The sequence below is a fragment of the Sus scrofa genome, chromosome 6, assembly GCF_000003025.6.
Source record: "Sus scrofa isolate TJ Tabasco breed Duroc chromosome 6, Sscrofa11.1, whole genome shotgun sequence".
NCBI classification, from domain to species: Eukaryota; Metazoa; Chordata; class Mammalia; order Artiodactyla; family Suidae; genus Sus; species Sus scrofa.
The window spans coordinates 19,954,610-19,969,884 of NC_010448.4; the positions used below are offsets into that span (position 1 = coordinate 19,954,610).

A 15,275-nucleotide genomic window follows, 5' to 3' on the forward strand; every position below is an offset into this window, starting at 1 on the left:
TGGTCAGATTTGTTTCCGCTGCGCCAAGATGGGAACTGCTCTATTTTCATAAGGAAAGAGAAATGTCACCATAAAAAAGACACAAATGTACAAACCAAGAATATAACATTTTATTCATTTCCGGATTATGAGTATTACACAGCATATACATATATTTAGATAATATATAAAACAAAGAACTGTAGGAAGAAATATTGGTCTGAAATTGCCTTCTAGGACATCCTTAATTCTCTAAGTTCATGGTAAATGTACCTCCCCACACACTGAGGCAGGCAGCAAGATAAACTCCAGCATTCATGTATCAAAGGACGGTTTATCTTCCACTGTACTTACAATGCAATTATGGCATTACGGCACGGTCACTGGTGTCCATGACAAGGGATGCGAAGTAGAAGATAAAAGAACCACAGTACGGTGAACTAAGATAAATATATGTTTTTTGCATTGTCCTCCAGATAGTTTTCCTTTAAACTAAGAGTCATATCCAGGATCTATTCCTTTAGTTGCATTTCAGTTATTGCTGGAGGGGAAAGGAAAAAAAAAATACAAAAGACGCATCAGTTTAAATTATCAGAAAAACAGATGGTCAGTGCCACTAACCCCCAACCTCTGTTACACTCTAGGGACGCTGACTGTGGGGAGATGCATATATGTCAGCAGTGGGAAGGTACATAAGCACCCATCGCCGCACCAGCGGGGACTGATTGTCTGAGAGTGGCTGGGGCTGATGAAGAGCTTCCGCTGGAAGACATTCTTCAAGGAAGGCCTATGAGCAGGAAGCAGCAGGACACCGCTGTGCCACTGCCCCCCCCAGGGAGGGACTGGATCACCTTGTGGAGGTGAGACAGTAGTAACAGAACAGTTCACTGGATCATTCCTAACTCAGTGCTGGTGGTGGATGACCTAAGTAAGATCTTACAATGTAAAAGTCCTCTATACTCCATGTCAACAAGGCTCGGCAGCTTAACTCGTAGAACAGAGCATTTCCAGGGACATAGCTCCTCCAAATCACTGTCTAGCCTTCCTCTGAGGAAGGCCGGCTTACCTTAGCTTTGTTCTGAACTGGAAGATACAGTTTGAACTCTGCTGGCAGTTCGTCTTCTGAGTAGAGTCTGTCTGAGAAGTAAACCCGTCGGATGCGACAGTTTGCATGGATCTGTGGATGCAAGATTAATTTTAAGAAGCAAAGTATGATTGTCTTTCCTCTCTTCCTGATTCTCTTTGAGCCCCACTCATGGTGCTGTCAAAGCGTTATCTCTTTGGCATCTCCTCACCTTGACTTAGCGTAGATTCTGACAAGAGGGGTATTTTGCCTGCTGTCTTTTCCCACTGTATCTGAGCAGATTCCTTAGTAGCTCCTGGGCCTCAATGAGGTCAAAGTCCCCTGGACAGTGACTTGGGAACTTTTGCCAGAAACCCACACTGTTCTGTCATGAGCCAAAAGCCAGTAACAAACAGAGCGTGGTCCCCTCTCCCATTTGTGGCTCCAACTGGGAAAAAAGCCAGTACCTGCACCCTTAGGGTCTCAATGTAATTTGTGCCATATGCCCGACGAGTAAAGTCTGACAGGTTGAACTGAATTTGGTTCCAGCCATCATCTAGCCGCATGGGCATGGTACAGATGAAGGGTTTGACCCGGGTGGTGCTCTGGTAGTTACTTGCCCGAAACCGTCGACGCACATTCTTGTCATCTAGTACCTATGAAATACAGAGAAGAATCACATAACTTCATCTTGGAAGAAGCAAATAACCTTGGTAAGACAAGGACCTGAAACTCCCACAGCCTGGTTTCCCAAGGCAGAGACCCAAGGGAGAATAAACAGAACAGATACAGGTCACACTGGATGCAGATGGCCCGGAAGTAGCTAGTTTATCTTGTCTGTTACCAAGACAACACCAGCTGCTTATGACATATAACACATCCGTCAGGTCCTCAGACCATAGAATAATTCTATAAACATTCTTCCCTTTGAAAAATTTAAAATGCTAGAATAGAGACAAACAATAGCCCAGTATTCGTTATTTCCCAAATGGATACTACTCTAACCCTCAAGCTTTGAATCTTGCAGCCATTTTTTTTCTTTTTTTTTTTTTTGTCTTTTTGCCTTCTCTAGGGCCGCTCCCTGGGCATATGGAAGTTCCCAGGCTAGGGGTCTAATTGAAGCTGTAGCCGCTGGCCTACACGACAGCCACAGCAACGCGAGATCCGAGCTGCGTCTGCGACCTACACCACAGCTCACAGCAACGCCAGATCCTTAATCCACTGAGCAAGGCCAGGGACTGAACCTGCAACCTCATGGTTCCTAGTCGGATTGTTAACCACTGAGCCACAATGGGAACTCCCTCTTTCCTTTTTTTTTTTTTGGCCACATCCACAGCATATCAAAGTTCCTGGGCCAGGGATTGAATCTAAGCCACAACTGTGACTCAGGCCACAGCTGCTGCAATGCTGGATCCTTTAACCCACTGCACCGAGCTGAGGATCAAAGCTGTGTTTCTTCAGCAACTCGAGCCATTGCAGTCAGTCTTTTTTTTTTTTTTTTTCTTTTTCTTTTTTCTTTTTTAGGGCCGAATCCACAGCATATGGAGGTTCCCAGGCTAGGGGTCCAATCAGAGCTACATCTGCCGGCCTACACCACAGCCACAGCAATGCAGGATCTGAGCCACTTCTGTGACCTATACCATAGCTCACAGCAAGGCCAGATCCTTAACCCACTGAGCAAGGCCGGGGATTGGACCCACAACCTCATGGTTCCTAGTCAGGTTTGGTTCTGCTGTGCCATGACAGGAACTCCCTGCAGTCGGATTCTTAACCCACTGCCCCATAGCCGGAACTCCAAAATCTTGCAGCTATTAATTAGATTTTCTAGTGCTTACTGCTGTTCTTAAAACTTGGCATTAAATTTTGATTACTAATACCAAAATTACGTAACAATAATAATGGCTGCATCAAGTGTACAGTAGAGGCAGAAAAGAAGACACACAAAAGGATGAAGATACTTTCTAGGGCCACTTTTTTCCTATAAACTGACAGGACACCTCTTTGGTACAGCCATATGCACATACTTACCTGCACTTCAAAGGTAAAATATTTCTTCAGGTTTTTGATAATCATGACAAGGAAGGGAAGTTTAATTCCCAATGTTTTCTTTGGGTCTGCAGGACATGTGATATATGTGGTGCTGTAGAAAGAGGAAACACCAATAAACACACTACTGGCCTTTTCCTTTGTAGTATGCACAACAATAACATTCAGCCCAAGAGCATCAACTGGAAGGCAGATCTAAAAGATCTAGATACATCAGCCAATGATCCCTCAACCTTTAAGTTACGCTAGTGCTTTAAAAATGTGGACTCTGAAACAAAAGCTTAATGTAGCACTAGACATCAGCAATAAACTATCTGAAAAACAAAACCGGACTAGTGGATCTGATGAAGTTCTTCCAGTGAGAATTCTGGTCTAAGAAACTATGAAATTATAGAAATCAATACTAAGACCATTCTGGCACTGAAAACTACACTGCCCACTCATCAGTTGACTAATGACAACACCCCTACTCCCACAATAACCTTGGTTAAATATTAATAACTAAGATTTACACAGTTCTTACTATGTAGTAAGCAGGTTTTAAGTGTTTTACACACATTAATTGATTTAATCTTCACAATAACTCTCGAAGGGAGATGTACTATTATCATCCCCATTTTACAAATGAAGAAACGAAATCCTGAGGAATTAAGTAGCTTGCCCAAGGTGAACTTAGTGGCAGAGCTAGATTCACACCAGGCAGTCTGACTCTGAGTCCGTGCCTTTAAATAACTCTATGATGTACTGCTCCTCTGGCATACAATGTCTCTGGGAGAAGAGTGACAACCTACCTGACGTTTGTTCCTTCAATCTCTAGCACCAGGGACTGGATGTCATTATCAGTGATTCTTTTGATGTGGCCATTCCTCACCTACAAGGAAGAAAATTAGACTGCTTAATACTGAAATATTTCACAATAACTAAGATTTTGAAAACGGAATAGGATTATTTAAAGAAAACTGCAGTAGCCCAAGAAGCATAACACAGAAGTCTGTGACATGGTATGCTGAAGCTTATATAAGTAAGACATGCTGTTACCTCTATACAGGCCCTGCCCAACCACCACAGGAATTGAGAGTAACCTGGCAATCTATGAATCAGGACAAACTTCTCCCCAAAGAAATGAACTCAATTTAGATTCAGATTCAGCTAACGTTTACCAAGTGTCTACTATGCATTATTATTCTGAACAACATTATTATTATTATCATTCTGAACATTATTATTATTATTATTATTATTATTATTCTGAACAACAACAATTTCAATCCTAACAGCAACGAAAATCACAAGGTAGTTTCCACTTTACAGATGTGGACAAGACACCCAGGGAGTGCAGAGAACAGATCCTAAGTCAGAGGCAGGATTAATGACCAGGCTTTCCACTGCCTATACTGCCTCATACACTTCTTTGGTGAGAATGGTCAAATGCTGAGTGTCACTGAGGAGGGTGGTAATGAAAGTATGAAAGTATTACTGAAAGTATTACTCCTACTTCAGGTTTATTCTTACTTCATGCTTCCTTATCTTCTTTTCCCTGAGTTTCTACTTTTTCAAGAATGAATTCAAGTCCCATCTGTGTCACACACAGAAGCCTTCTTTACTTAGCATTTTCAGCCCACACCAACCTCTCTTATGATTTGTTTTTCTGGCTCATGCAGCCTAGACACATAATTTAGTACTTCATCCTACATTGTTTTGTATTGTTTGGTGCATATGTAGGAGGTACATAATGGAGAGGAATCAATATATATATATATTTTTTTGTCTTTTGTCTTTTTGTTGTTGTTGTTGTTGTTATTTTTGCTATTTCTTGGGCCGCTCCCGCGGCATATGGAGGTTCCCAGGCTAGGGGTCGAATCGGAGCTGTAGCCACCGGCCTACGCCAGAGCCACAGCAACTCGGGATCCGAGCCGCGTCTGCAACCTACACCACAGCTCACAGCAACGCCGGATCGTTAACCCACTGAGCAAGGGCAGGGATCGAACCCGCAACCTCATGGTTCCTAGTCAGATTCGATAACCACTGCGCCACGACGGGAACTCCAGGAATCAATATTAATATGGACTCTTCCTCTCAAAAATATTTAGGAAAGCACAATTATCTTCAAATATTACATTCAAGCACCCAATATGGGGAAAGCAGACATGCAAAGGCACTTCGGAGACAGGGTTGGACTGTTAGGGCTGAATGTATAAACACACGAAACACATCACTGGATGCACCAGAAAGACCAGCATGTGGTCTTTTTCTAGTTAAAGTGAAAATGCGGCTGTCATAGTCAATGACTCATCATTTGGTTTTCCATTATATCTCCATGTAGGGAGGGAATACAGAGTCAAGCCTGATAGTCATGTTGTTCGACACTGATTATTCATAATACGGCATTCTATCTTTAGACATCAAGTCTCTGTGAGCTCTGTTACTGTGAATGTGATCCACGTGTGGTGTGCTTGGTGTTCCCAGGTGACATCTAATATTACTGCTCATCCTTTTTTGCAAGATGCAACTGAATCTTATCTCCTAAAAAAGTATAAGCTCAAGGGCAAGGATCAAATATTAAGCATTGTTTCTGTTCCATAATGTTTAGTACTCTGCTAGGCATAAACTAAGCATTCAAATATTTGCTGACTTCTGGAATCTGTCACCCTAAAAGTTGGCACAGATGAAGAGATTTAAGGAGGATTTTTAAAAAAATTCCTGGATACAATCCACCATGGACCATTACCAGAGATCCTAGGTTATATCACAAAGCTGGTGAGGTTGCCAGCATGAAGAATGCCTTCCCACAAATCATCCTTTGGTACCCATTGTCAGAGACAGAATGCTGGGTGGATGTACCCCAGATCTCTGCCAATGTAGCATTTCTGGATTCTCAAGTCACAAACATCACACTGAAGTGCTTCTCAAACAAAGCTGGCGACATCTAATGCCCTCTTGCTTTGAATTCTGGGCCTCTTTCCAAGGAAGATTAAGAGCACAAAGACTTGGATCTGTATTGCACATGCCAACACTGCCCACCTCATTCCCCATATAAATGCTCCCAAAGTGGCAATATTCCTCCTCTATTTGCTAGCCCACAGCTGTTGTGGACAAGCAGGCAGACTTGCTGGTGAAGAAGGAATTCATCAAGAAATTTTTTCCAAATAATATGATGTAGTCACATTGTTAAGAACTGGCAATATTTCAACAATAAGCAAATGCTAATTTTAAAACATCACTAATTATTCTCCATAACTTCATTCTTTCTTAAAAAGGTACAGAATCCAACAAACCAAACAGATGGTTAAATGGAAAGGATTAAGTAATTAGGGCCCAAGGACTATAATTGCTAAAAGGCAATATGTTGCTATTTATCCAACACTGTTTTAAAGTGTGCCCTCAGGGAGTTCCTATCATGGCTCAGCAATTACCGAACCAACTAGGACCCCTGAGGATGAGGGTTCAATCCCTGGCCTCACTCAGTGGGTTAAGGATGCCGAGTTGCCATGAGCTATGGTATAGGTTGCAGATGTGGCTCAGATCCTGTGTGGCTGTGGCATGAGCCACATCTGTAGCTCCAACGGGAACCCTGGCCTGGGAACTTCTATACGCCATGAATGTGACCCTAAAAAGCAATAAATAAAGTGTGGTCTCAAATCGTACATCCCCAAAGGTCTATCAGACCAGAGTCAATGGGAAGCCTCCCTCAGCTCCAGAAGCCCAGCCAGATTGCACAGGAAGGAAATGTTAGGAAACTTGTCTTCTGTCCACCTCAAGGTTTATAGCAGATGACTCTGAAATGTGACCATTCAGAAGAAAACAATGCCTTACGTGCACACAGAAGCCCACAGACCGAAAACCAAAATAGACTTTGTGTATTCTTATACTTCGTCCCAGAGGTAAGCTAACTTTCAATAACTTCTAAGGAGAAACTGCAGTTCCCACCATGGAGCAGTGGGTTAAGAATGTGCCTGCAGCAGCTTGGGTTCAATCCCTAGCCTGGCACAGTGGGTGAAAGCCACAGGAAGGTTGCAGCTGTGGCTTGAATTCAATCCCTGGCCCGGGAACTCCCAAAAGCCACAGGTACAACCAATTAAAAAAAAGAAAAAATTCTTTCACAACACACCAACAACTGCACTCACAAACTTAATTCTCACAAAATGAACTAACCTAGTCCACAAAACAAGAGACCTCAGAGGGGAAAAAGGCAGCTCTTTGAAGGAATGCCCACCAGTCTCTAGGGGTTTAACCTGCCTGGTGGGGAGAACAAGCTAAATAGGGCTTTGCCCAAGGACAATGTTCAGTCCTTAAAGAAGAAAAACACAAGTGTTCTCATATCACAAGCTGCCAGAGCTTTAAAATCAAATTAAGTTGATTTCTTAGTGAATTATGATTTTTTTCTTTATTAAATTCAAAGGGCTACAAATAAAAATTCATTGGAAGAAAAGAGTAGAGTGCAGGCAGGGGTGCAATTAATCAGAGATATAAGCACTTAAAGGGTGGGAAAGCTCCCAAAACCTCTCTCTAGGCTATAAAACTAGGATCAAAGGGGAGAAAGAGGTGGACAATTTGGGACAAGGCCTCCCAATCACCCTGGTAATCTGGCTGTCACTGCCTTAAACTGTAAAGATCTTTCAGGAAGCAACCCCTCCTCCCCAGTCCAACTTCCAACAAACATGTATAACAAGACACAGGCCTCAGAAAGCATCAACTTCCTTTCTTTAGTCCCTTGCAGTTCAGAGGCCACGGGGCAGGCCTGGCTTTGAAATGAAGATAAAATGAACTGGTCAGCACTTACTGATCCTGGTTCAAATAGTTTTTATTTTACTTCCCCCTCTAAATTAGAAGGTGCCGATTGTTTCTGACTTATTCCTTTTTATATGACACATTTCCACAGTGCGACCTATAAGTGTTTTATTCCTCCCACACCCATAATAATAATAAATAAAGCCCATCTTACATTTTAAAATTTCATGAGCTTCTCCCCTTCTCTCCCAAACTACAAGCTGGAGGTACTTTAGAAGCTTCAGAGCACAGGCTAGTGGCAATTAACAATCAGAATGATTCTCCGCCTTTGCAGACATCATGAAGTGAACCCTCAAGCCCTTCTTGCAACCATTCTCTTAAGCTTTCCCTGGTTGCTAGGGCAACCAATAAAGAACACTGGTTGCCCCCCCCCACACACACACACTAATCCTCAGGGAGAAAGATCAAGCTGAGGGGGGGAAGTACTCCTGGTATAGGAAGGAAGCTGGCCAATGCTCTATATTTTGTCAAGTGCTTTAAAAATAACACGAGTGAGTTGCACCCATTCCTACTCCTACCTTTCTTTTTTTCTGGCTCCACCCACTTATCCTGGCAGACAGCTGAGCACTCAGCCATCTGGCATCCTAGTCTTAATGACACATGTTCCAATTTACATTAAGCCATTAGAGCAGTCCATTTCAGCAGGAAAGTTTCTGCCCTGGGCTAAGGGCTGGGCTCTTAAGTTAGAAAACAGGCAGAGGGAGACCTCTGTGGGGAAAGCTGGGTATAGCTCTGACTCAAGGCCTGGGCCTTGCAGACTCCAGTGGGGCAAAGGCTTCTCTCTTCCGTTGTGGCACTGAACAGTGACAGACAATAAAGACAGCATACAGGCAAATCTGTGCATTTACAAACAGCCTCTTAGTTAAAGGACAGTTATGTGTATTTCCAACCAGTCTCTTCCTAACAATTCCTTGAAAGGGCAAGTGTAACTAAAACCCATGCCTTCGCCCAATTACAGTAAAAGCTAATATTTGGAATATTGAAGAACATCCTCAGATTGACCTAGGGATAATCTGAAAAAATTCGTTGTAATACCCTCAGGTACAAAATGCTCTCAATTCTACTACTGGAAACTGCATTAGTTTAACATGTACCAACAAAGTCTACTAATTGAAAGCCAGAATGGGGGAATCTTTTTTCTGGAGAGATTTTGTTCATTTTTAAAACTAGGGAATGGGAATCTAATATTTTCCAGCAACAACCACAAGAACTCCGGTTCTAATACTTCCTTTGGGAATAGGAGAGACTCAGTAGCAGCTGAGAGAAAGACAAGGTGAGAGGATAGAAAGAGAAGCTGTATGAAACATTCTCATCTAATAGACTTCTTGAATATTACCAGTAGAAACTGAAAATTTTATGTTTTACAAAGGTATTAGTGGGAATAGAACCTCCTCGTATTTTTTTTTTTTACAAACCATAAGTAATGTTTAAATTAAGCATGAGAGTTCTTTAATAATGTAATATTTGCTGGTTCCAGAAGTTACAGGAGTATTAAGAAATCTTCAATTTCTTCTAAGCTCTTGATTTGAGAAATTACAAAGGTCTCTATCATGAAGCTTACAGTCCAGCCAGGAATACAGATCTTGAGAAGCTAATTTCAAGTCTGACCAGTGTGATGAGGAGGAAACAGAGGTTCTATAAGTGGATATAAATTAACTTAACCTGAGTAAGTACCTCTGATTTGTGACCTAGAGACTAATGAAGAGGAAGAGAGGGTCATAGCAGAGGGACCAGCAAGTACAAAAGCCTGAAGCTGAGCGAGAACAGACTTCTTTCAGCTTTGTGGTGGTCACTGCTAAGAGGGGGATTCTGACGTAGGTGAGCCTTGAGAACTAGTTAGATGGGCACCAGATCACGAGCTGCACGGCCTTAGAGCCACATTAAAGTTTTGGACTGGGAAAGCCATGGTACAATGACTAAATTATTCTAATTTTAAAAGTCTGGTTTTACTGAAATTCCTATTCCTATGCATTTGAATACTGGGCTTAGTTATAAATTTCTCACTTACTCTTAAGCAAAAGCCTCAGTTCCTTGTCCTATTTAATACTGTATCCATCGCTGTTGCTAAGCATTTGATATATATCTTTATTTAATCTCCATAAGCATTAGAATGAAGTGGCTTTATTACAAGATGAGAAAACTGAATATTTAAGTACTTGCCCAATGTTTACACAGCACAGGACAGTCAGGATGCAAATCCAAGGTGACTGATCACACTCTAGCACTAATGTTTCAAGGTAAGATACCATTCTCCCCTTAAAGGAATCTGTAGTTTAACAGGAAAAATACAATAAGCAACTGCCATACAGTGTGATATAGAGTGCCACAGGAGCACAGGGGAGACCTAACTTTACTTCCCAGTGAAATAATATTTAAGCTGATACTGGCATGATGAGATGGGAGAGGGGCTAAGAACGTCAGAGTGTCAGATGTTACAAATGTAGCTACAACCACAAACTGGAGTTTACAAATTCACTAGTATTGTAAATATGGCATTATATTCATAAGGAGATACAGAGCCTAAACAGAAGCTGAACCTAATTTTTCCAAGACTGTTCTTCTCTGTAAACAGATTACAAATATTCCTCTCCATAAACTCAGAAAGAATAGGCAAGTTTTGTGAAATCAAAATATGCAGTATGAACTGAAGTTTGGCACTTGCCATCAGCCTCTACATGGATTAAATCATGATGGCACTTCCCTTCGTGGCTAAGTGGTTAACAAACCCAACTAGGATCCATGAGGATGTGGGTTCAATCCCTGGTCTCACTCAGTGGGTTAAGGATCTGGCGTTGCTGTGGCTGTGGTGTAGGCCAGCACCTGTAGCTCCGATTTGACCCCTAGCCTGGGAATTTCCATATGCTGAGGCTGCAGCCCTAAAAAGCAAAAAAAAAAAAAAAAAAATCATGAGCCACTGCAGCTGCCACATGAGCAGTGCCAAGGGTCAGAGTTCAGGGTGAAAAACAGGAGGGAGGCACTCTGTACTCCAGGAAAACTGGAAAAACAGGTCTTCATATAGATTATTTTTAGGAGAAGATTTTATGTGCCCAATTCTTGCATCTCCTCATATCTAGAAAAACACTAAAATCCTTCATGGTGATGTCTGCTCCCTGTGACTAGTAGTAACCTCCAGGAGACCAGAAGCAAACTTTTTAAAATCTGTGCATGGGGAGTTCTGGTCATGGCTCAGTGGTTAATGAACCCGACTAGGATCCATGAGGATTCGGGTTTGATCCCTGGCCTCGATCAGTGGGTTAACAATCCAGCATTGCTGTGAACTGTGGTGTAGGTCACAGACGCAACTGAGATCTGGTGTGGCTGTGCTGTGGTGTAGGCCAGCAGCTGTAGCTCTGATTCAGACCCCTAGCCTGGGAACTTCCACATGCTGGGGTTTGGCCCTAAAAAGCAAAAAAAAAAAAGTGTGCATGACTGCATGCACCTACCCCTCACCTTTCTCATATCCTAATATTCCTCCTTTTCCTCTTTGGGTGGTATTTCAGAGCTATGTAGTTAAGGATAAAACAAAGAATGTCACTGTCATCTGTGAAGGCAGTCACCTCAAGGTTGAGAGCTGGTGAGTCCCATAGGCTGTGAAAATTCAGGATACAGGTCCCGATAGTGGAAGTGCATATCAAAGGAAGGATTTCAGTAAGCCCAGGCCTCTTTTGTTCCTGCTACCTGACCTTTGTTGCAAAAACTCCTTTATAATTCGGGCTTCCTCCTCACTGCCTCGGAGAGGTGTCTCAGGGCTACCTGTGATGCTGTCTCCCTGTGCTTCTTAAGCTCTAATTTTGCCCCAAATAAAACCTAACTCTCAACTTTCAGGTTATCCTTTTTTTTGGGGGGGGGGGGTCATACTAGACCACATTGGCGGCATATGGAGGTTCCCAGTCTAAGGGTGAATCAGAGCTGTAGCCCCTGGCCTTCGCCACAGCCACACAGCAACCCCAGATCTGATTCACATCTTCGGCCTACAACACAGCTCACGGTGACTCGGATCCTTAACCCACTGAGCGAGGCCAGAGATCGAACCTGCGTCCTCACGGATGCTAGTCAGATTCATTTCCGCGAGCCACAAAGGGAACGCCCCTGAGGGCTTTATAAGACAGCTGAGGAAAGGCACACATATACCAAAGCCTATGGATGCGGCCCCAAACTTCCCATTTTTTCCTCCTTTTCCTTCCTTTGCAACAAGGGAAAAAAAACTTCACAGATAAGTACCTTTCAATCTAGTCTAAATTAGAAGAACAGCACATATAATTTACTTTTTATATTATGAAAATTTTGCTTAAAATGAGGATTCTTCTAAAGATTTTCTTTGTCAAATTGCCTGCTCGGTTTACTCCACATAATCCTGCCAGTTGATGTTTTCACACATGCTTATGTCATTAGGGTACCATCTGACCTCTAGCGGCGTTGCTAAGGGACATGATGCACCATGGTTACTTTGCTTTTATATTCCATGTGTAAACATGTTGACTAGCCAAAAAGCTGCATTTGGAAAACAAAACACACTGCAAAAGATCAACTCCAGAAAGGTTAAAACAGGACAACTTTGATAAAAGTTTCACCTAACAGAAATGCTGAGACGGCCCTACCACTGGAATTCTTGCAATGTCAGTAAATTCTCTGACCTGCTCTGAAAACCTCTCCTCCAAGATCAATTCCCATTCTCTAATTCAACTGCCTCATACTGACACTTCTGTTACAATTCCAAGTTCAACTGGCATACAATCCACTCTCTCCATGCCTTTTGACTGTCCATAACTCAGTGAAGCCACAGCCGAGAAGCCATCATCCTTACAAAGTTTCCAGGTACACTCATTCCGGGTTCTCTTTGCAGAGGTAAAATTTCAGAGTTTACAATGGTTTTTATTCCACTGTGAACAAAACCATGGACTGAAAAGCTCAATGATGTAGGAAAACACTTAAGGAACTGCTTTCCTCTGAAATAAGGAACTCTTGGCATTAGCTCTAGCTTGTAGATAGAATCACTGTGAAAGAGGAGAGCGGGTCAGGTTTTTCACATATGCATAAGGCCAAACTAATTCTATTCAGATCTCTCAACTATCTTATAAAAATGACACTGTAAACATACCATCTCCACAGCTGCTCTCAGAATGCCTAATGGGGACAGGCAGGAGGCTGTCCGTATTATCCCCAAGTCTCTATGTGGCCCAAACAAAACTCTCATTTTCCGCTAAGGGGAGACAGGGAATTGTTCTGAGGTGAAATCCAAAATTCTTTACCTCATTACCAATAAACTGCTTATTTGGACTATCCCATATCCATCTCTATAAAAACAGCAGTCAGCACACCACCTCTCTCCATTTTCCCAAGAGGAGGCAGTACTAAGGTTATACCCTAAATCACCTGTCTTCCACTTATATTAACTTCTTTTCAAAGAAGGGTACAGACTGCCTGGGAATTTGCATAAGAAAGAAAATATCAAAGTAATCAAATGCAGACCAACCTGTACTTGCAAAACACACATGCCCCCTGCTCAAAACTTCCAAAAAATGGACAAGGTCACCATTTCGTGGGGTCAGTGAAAGTATCATGCAGCTGACACCTGAGTGATGATGAAGAAGAGGTTTTAGGAGTTCCCGTCGTGGCTCAGTGGTTAACAAATCCAACTAAGAACCATGAGGTTGCGGGTTCGGTCCCTGGCCTGGCCCAGTGGGTTGGGGATCTGGCGTTACTATGAGCTGTGGTGTAGTTTGCAGACGAGGCTCGGACCCGGTGTTGCTGTGGCTCTGGCGTAGGCCGGCGCCTACAGCTCCATTAGACCCCTAGCCTGGGAACCTCCATATGCCGTGGAAGCGGCCCAAAAAATAGCAAAAAGACAAAAAAAAAAAACAAGATGTTTTACCTGGGTCTGTGCTTGTTAACCCAAACAAGACGTTATCACCATTTTGCAATTTTCCTGATGGAGAAATAAGGAAAGGCAGAGTACAGACCCCAAGTCACAGTGAGTGTGGAGCAAGTGCCAAGGGCCACCGAATTCTGGCTTGTTCGGGATCAGTGGGAGGAAGGGAGCAAATGAATGAAACCCAAACATAACTGAGTCCTGGCTTTGCCTCTGTAAGGGCGCCTGGAACAAAGGTTCTGTGTCTAGTGCCGAGCATAGGGCCTGGCACAATACAGGGTATCAGTAAATGTTTGTGAAATCAGTGAACAGCAATTCATGTGCACGTCCCCAAAGCAACATCACGTGAGTTTACGCTTTTCAACGCTGTGAAACGGGCACTATTCAACCCCACCATATTATAGATGCAGAAACCGAAGGTTAGGAATCCAGTGACCCAGTCAAATCTGCAAAGAGGGACCACTGTCCTAACTGGACCACGGCCGCAGGTCACTTAAAGCCCAGCCACGCCCACTCCACATGCACTCCAGCTGCTTACACGACGCTCCCTCGTCGACCCTCAGTCACGCCAGGCTGGGGACGGGGCACAGCAGCGACCGCCCGGCCTTCCCCCAGCTCCACATAACTACCCGCCACACCAGGCCCAGCCCGCGGACCCCGCCCCGCCACCGCCCCCAGTCCCTGACCTTTTTGTCCCAGATTTGCAGGGGCTTGCTGCCAATGCTGTAGAGAATGGAGAGGAAGCCGCTCTGGAACGTGTTTTTGAACATATCGCCGGCGGCCTTCTCCTCAGCCGCGCGGAAGCTGACCTAAATGGCTTCACTTAGTGGCGAAGGCAAAAAAGGGGGCCGGCTCTGGCCCAAAGAAAGTACCCTGCGCTCCTGACCTCCCAATTGGTAGCCGCAGACAGCAGGACTTAGACGCGGGACGCTACATCCGCGAGGCTCACTAGCAGAAGAACGAAGCCGCCTCAGCACCGACACCACAGCAACTGCCGCCTGCGCCTCTCTCCCTTCCTTAAATAGAGGCGGTGGGCCGCCCGCCGCCAGAGGTGGATCCCTCCGCCAGCTTGAGCTCGCCCCCGAGAGAGCGGGGCCCAATCCTGCCACAGGGATCACGGACTTCCTGTTTCTTCCGCTCTTAAGCCCCGCCCTAGTTCCGCCGTCTGGAAAAAAGAACCTCGTTGCCAAGGGACTATTTTCCCATCGTTGTCTCAGAGCGGCTTCTAGAAAGCGGAAGGAGACACAAGGTTATAGAATGAGTTGTTAGCATCTGCCCAGTGTCATGGGAACCTGGAGGGGGTGGAGTCAGAGGCGTGAAGTCCAGGCCCCGCCCCCTTAGGGGACAGTAGGAGTTACTAGCGCGAAAGAAAAGTGGGGAAAGGCACGGGTGGCTTGGATGTAAGGAAGTGCTTGCCTGGTTTCCTGCAAATAACAAATAATGCTCTTTGGCATTATTTGATAAGGTTAAAGCAGCTAACCAGTACATGCGCACTAACTACATTAAATGTCTTAAAGGCATCATTGCTTT

At 43.9% G+C, this 15,275-nt stretch overlaps 1 protein-coding gene across 2 annotated transcripts; it reads right to left on the bottom strand.

The window, feature by feature from the left end:
• Positions 89-14,774, bottom strand: CFAP20 (cilia and flagella associated protein 20). 2 transcript variants are annotated; one of them, NM_001244786.1, is given in 6 exon segments: positions 89-520; positions 1,046-1,156; positions 1,510-1,698; positions 3,071-3,182; positions 3,880-3,959; positions 14,432-14,738. In NM_001244786.1, coding segments are annotated over 6 exon segments (582 nt in total). In that variant the 5' UTR covers positions 14,516-14,738; the 3' UTR covers positions 89-514.